The sequence below is a fragment of the Panicum virgatum genome, chromosome 8K (genome assembly GCF_016808335.1).
Source record: "Panicum virgatum strain AP13 chromosome 8K, P.virgatum_v5, whole genome shotgun sequence".
Classification (NCBI taxonomy): domain Eukaryota; kingdom Viridiplantae; phylum Streptophyta; class Magnoliopsida; order Poales; family Poaceae; genus Panicum; species Panicum virgatum.
The window spans coordinates 52,901,842-52,907,482 of record NC_053143.1 but is presented as its reverse complement, the minus strand read 5'-3'; the positions used below and the strand labels follow the sequence as shown (position 1 = coordinate 52,907,482).

Here is a 5,641-nt window from a genome sequence, read left to right as displayed (position 1 = left end):
AAAAAGCCAATTAAGAGACTCACAAAAAAGATTAGACTAGATACTATAAAAGAGCCCTCTTAATCCAGCAAAAATTAACTAGTACTAGTGAGAAGAGAAATTAATTAAGACTAGCTAACAAAGCCTTCAAGGGATTAATCATTAGAGCTAATTAGCATAAGTCAATTAAGCATGTAAAAGCTAACAAAGATTAGCAACCACAAATATTAGATTATTAGTTAATTTATTTATCTAACGTGCAATCAATGAGCAAAGACGTGCATGCAGAAAATGAACCGGACCTCTGTGCACTCGGCCTGCTCCTGGTTGTGCACGTCTGGGTGCTGATCTGCTGGCTGCAGTCGGCCTGCTAGCAGCCTTGGGCTGTGCGTGCTGGCCACTCCCGTGCAGCTGCATGCACACGGCCTGCTCTGGTTCTGCACCAGCGCCTGGCGGCCTGCCTGCTGCTGCCGCTCCGCTGGGCCGCGCGCCCCGCTCCCCACCTGGGCCTCGCGAGCGTTGGACTGGGCCGCCTGTGGGCCGCTGCAGCCCACTGCAGTGCGTCGCCCTGTGCTGGCAGCGAGCAGAGCCGCAGCCCGCAGGCACCTCGCGAGCGCCGCCGCCGCCGCCGAGTGCCACGCCGAGCCGTGCGGTGGCCTTGCTGCCCCGCGAGCGCTGCCGGCGCTGGACGACGCTGCAGGCCGCCTCGCGCTGCCTTGCCGCATGTGCCGCCGCGACCTCCTCTCTGCTTCACCCAAAAATTCCTGCGCACGCACGGACAGAAACAACAAGGGGAAAGCGATGCAAGAACAAACCGAGATTTCAAACGCAAATTACTCCCTCAAACCTTCGTGGATCCGAACCAAATTTGAACCGTAGATGCGCCATTACGAGGTCTAATAGATCCAAGAAGGATTTCGTGAAACGGTGGCATATAGCTCCCGAATCGAAAATCGCTCGAAAAAAAGCCACGAAAATCGCAGAAAAAGAAAAACGCCAAGAATTCATAAATCATTCGGATCTTTAACCCCGGAGGGCACAAGAAGGTTTGGGTCTCCTTTTCTAATAAAATCTTTAACAAACTCTAATCCGAAAGTCACAAAAATTAGAGGAGCAAATAAACTAGAGTTCAAGAGCTAATCCTTCCTCTGGCCATGCCTTTTTATGTATAGTTCTACCGAAAGACTAAAATACCCATGCACTATTTATTACAATAACCGCCCACGTAGGGGCAAATTCGTCTATCTTTTTGTGCGAGCCACAGACGGACACGCCACCTTCACGGCTTCGCTTTGCCTCGACGCAAGCTTCGGGATGGCGTCACGTGCCCTCCGCTCGGACCTTGACCGTGCCAAGTCCGCCCCCGGTTTTGAGGCCCAAACCGGTCAAACCCGTCTCCCCCGGTTTTGAGGCCAAACCGGTCAAACCCTCTCACACGCCGCCGCACGATGTGACTGACTCCCCTGTTTTGAGGCCAAACCGGTCAAACCAACGATGTCGACGTGTGTCCGACCTCCCGCCGAGCCTTGACGCCTTCGAGTCATTCGCGCGCGCCCGCCGCACGGGCTGCCTACTTGACTCGCCATCGTTCTCGCCGACTTGGCCGACGCCGTCTTCATCACCATGTACTCTTGCTCTTCCGTGCACCGTGTGAACTGCCCATGTCTCCGCACGACCTCCTCGGGTCCCTCGGTCTAGGCCTACTCGCATTCACCCTTCACCGTCTTGGTCTCTCGGCATGAACCTTTCGCTTCTCCGAACTTACTCGCGTCCATCCTTCACCACGGTCCTTCAGCATGAATCTTTCGCCTGACCATCACCACGCGCCGTCGACTACCATGCCGCATCCTACACCTGCACATCACGAGCCAAGAGATATATCAAATCCACACAATGTTGTCAATCACTCATCATCCAAGGGTGACCACCATTGGTCCTCATACTTGCACTGTCAGTCTGTCACCAAGGAGTAATCAAAATACTCCTCCACCAGGTACTTGAAGAAACCAATGAAATCAATCGGCAGTTAGTTGTCGTAGTTTGCTTGGGGCAGGTTTGAAATTTCAAATTTTGAAGTTGGGTTTGAACATTTTCATCTTTTCTCTGTCGGTCCTCCTCTCGTTCCCATCTGTTTGGGTGGCAACCACTCTAGCCTGATCACTGTCTGCCGGTTCAGTAGTAGCCAGCTGCTTGGTCTTGTAATCTTGCTTTGACGAAATGAAATGATCAAGTGGGCTTACTCTCAGCCCTACAGGCCTTGATTTGTCAAAAAAAAAAAACAGCATTGCAATATTCAGACAATTCCGGTACTCCTCCTGGATTTTATGAATTATTCAAAATTAAACTATAGTAGCACGAAGCAAAACACCGGACAAACACAGACAGACACTTGCTAATAACAGATCGATGAGCAGATTCAGATTATTTGATCGATTTCCATCAGGCTTGACTGCATGATGGCCGATGCATTAGATAGTCTCATTACACCAGTTCAGTTCAGTTCATCGACTAACTATAATAAACGCGGTGCTGGGCAGCAGCACAGCCATTTAAAGTGGCCACCGCGGCTCCTCTTGCAGTAGGCACGGCTGGTCTCATGCCCGTTGATGGCACAAACAGAAGGGCAGATGGCTTTCGTGCAGTAGTCCTTGTCCGTAGGCGGGAAGCAAGGTCCCGGCGGTTTACACCACGGCCCGATGCCTACACAGCATGCAAACAGCAATATCATTAGCAGAGCAAGACGATCGATGATCCATCTCAAAATCATGCAGTGCAGCTAAAAGTAGGAGGGGTGGTGCATACACGCTTGGCAGGATGGAGAGTTAGAAGAGATCATCAAAAGAATCAGGAGTGAAGTAGACATCAGGTACGCGACCCTTCCCATGCTGGTCTTGATGAAGAGAGTGCTTCTACCCTCACTTTGTTGGGAGAGAGGTACCTATTTATCACATGTCTATATCTATATCTATACTTATAGCTATATTTATATCTATATCTATACCTATATCTATATATATCTATATCCATATCTATATTTGGAAACCGCAATTTATCGCATATATATAGACATATATCCATATCTATTTTCATATCTATATGCATATCCTTATCTATTTTCATATCTATATCCATATCCATATCTATTTCCCTGAGTGTTTATCTGGAAATCCATAGGGAAATTCATTATTCCTTGTCGATTACTGAAACACTAGCTAATAACCGAACATAAAGGGAATTTCACTCTTGCTTGTCGGTTGTGTAAAAATTCTCGGGAAAAATTATGAACACACATGCAAATGAAGATTTTTTTGCTGGTTGGGTAAACACTCACAGTGAAATTCATGAACACACGGGAAATTTAGATTTTCTTTATCGATTTTGTAAAAATGCGTAGGGAAATTCGTGAACTCACAAAAAAAATTAGATTTTTTTTTGTCGGTTTTATAAAAGCCCACAGGGAAATGTCGTAGGTTTTGTCGTAAGTCAAATTTGGCCAGCCTTGATCGAATTTATTGAGAAAAATAATAATATTGCAAGATCAAATATATTTTATTGAATCCACTATGAAATATATATATTGACGGTTGTATAGCTGCTACTATACTTTTTTTTATAGATTTAATCAAAGTTGGCTAACTTTGACTTAGGACAAACCTGCTAATACAATATTATGTAAATAAAAATGGAATCTATAGATAACCGCGCGCATTGATCTATTCATACTGATGATCGATCGTCACTATAACTCGTCGATCGCTTAATCTATTCATCAAGGCCGTTGCGGTACACGGTTGGCACGAGCACGAGCGGCGTGTTCCGGTGGCAGATGAGGCTTCCTTGTTCCTCCATGCTCACGTCGTCCACCACCATCCCCTCCGGGAGCGCCCACTGGAAGCCGAAGAGCAAGGTGGCGAGCGTGAACTCGACGGTGGCCATGGCCATGGCCATGCCCGGGCATATCCGCCGCCCCGTGCCGAACGGCATCAGGATGGGGTGCTCCCCCTTGAGGTCCACCTCGCTCGCCTCGAACCTCTCTGGGTTGAACTCCTCCGGGCCGTCGGGCCAGTTCGCCGGATCCCTGCCGATCGCCCACGCGTTCACGTAGATCCTGGTCTTGGCCGGCACGTCGTAGCCGCCGACCTGGATGCCCCGCATGGTCTCCCTCGGCAGCAGCAGCGGCGCCGGCGGGTGAAGCCGCAGGGTCTCCTTGACCACCATCCGGAGGTAGCTGAGCTTCGCCATGTCGTCCGGCTGCACCTGCCTGCCGCCGCCCACCGCAGCCCTGACCTCGGCCTGCACCTTGTTGAGCACGCGCGGGTTCCGGACGAGCTCCGACATCGCCCACAGTATCGTCGCCGCGTTCGTGTCGATGCCAGCGACGAACGTCGACTGCACATGTACATCAAGATCAATGGCAGGCATGCCGGCCCATGGGGTAAATGAATGCAGAATGGACTGTGGTAATAAATAAAATAATTAATATAAGAGTATTTTTGTTGACGAACGTACAAAGATTATGGCCTTGACGTGGTCCTTGGTGAAGGTGAAGGCGCCACGGGGATTCTTCCAGAGGTCGATGAGGACGTCGACGAGGTCGCCGCCGTTCTCCGCGCGCTTATTAGGGTGGTGGTCCAGCAGGTGCTGCTCGATGACCGTCTCGAAGAAGGCGTCGAGCTGCCTGAAGATCCGCTCGCGGCGGGCGGCGAAGCCCGTAAGGCGGTCGATGAGGCGGCCCATCACTCTGGGGAGCTGCAGGTCCTCGGCGGAGGAGCCCGCTCCGGCGAGCATCTCCATGACGTCGTCGATCGCGTCCTGGAAGCTCCTGTTCTGCTGGGCGAACCTGTCGCCGCCGTAGATGCTGCCGAACGCCACCGTGCCGATGATCCCGTCGGAGAGGCGCAGGACGTGCTCGTCCAGCGCCACCGGCCTCCCCTCCGCGCGGCGTAGGGTGCTCGCCAGCCGCTCCACCTGGTCGCGGCGCGCCCGCCACGCCGCCCGGACGCGGCGCGCGCTGAGGAGCTCCAGGGTGAGGAGCTTGCGCGCCTCGCGCCAGTAGGCGCCGTAGGGCGCGAAGGCCACGTTCTTGAGGTCGTAGGTGAGCCGCCGCGTGCCCGCCGAGACGGGCCGCGTGCAGCAGTCGAGGTCGTGACCCCGGAGCGCCTCCCACACCGTCGCCGCCGAGGAGAGCACCACGGCCGGCGACCGGCCGAGCCGCAGCCGCATCACCGGCCCGTGGACGCGGGCCAGGTCGCGCAGGGCCCGGTGCGGCAGCGGGCCGAGCTGGTGCAGGTTGCCCAGGAGGGGCAGCGTGGAGGGGCCCGGTGGTAGCTTGATGAGCCGGCCTTCCCTGGACGACCACCAACTCCACGTTAACAGCAGGACGGAGACGGCACAGATAAGTTGCCATTGTTGGGGGAGGGAGATGAGCAGCGAGGTGAGTGAGATCGCCGCCATTTTTTTTTCTCTTTTGGGCAACAAAGTATGTATGTCAATAAGAAAAGAAAAATGGACAAAAATGCATGTATTCGGAGTACTGCACATCTCATGCATGATTAGTATTTATAGGCAGCTATACTATACTCCATCTGTTCTAAATTATTAATCGTTTTAGTTTTTCTAGATCCATATATTTTATTATGTATACCCATATCTATGTTTAATT

At 51.9% G+C, this 5,641-nt stretch overlaps 1 protein-coding gene across 1 annotated transcript; it reads right to left on the bottom strand.

Moving 5' to 3' along the window:
• Window positions 1-3,741: 3,741 nt before the first annotated feature.
• Window positions 3,742-5,433, bottom strand: LOC120645955 (4-hydroxyphenylacetaldehyde oxime monooxygenase-like). The gene is made up of 2 exons (XM_039922655.1): window positions 4,489-5,433; window positions 3,742-4,368 (listed from the first exon to the last, which is right to left on the bottom strand). The coding sequence occupies exons 1-2, from the start codon at window positions 5,431-5,433 to the stop codon at window positions 3,742-3,744; spliced, it is 1,572 nt and encodes a 523-aa protein (XP_039778589.1).
• Window positions 5,434-5,641: the final 208 nt, after the last annotated feature.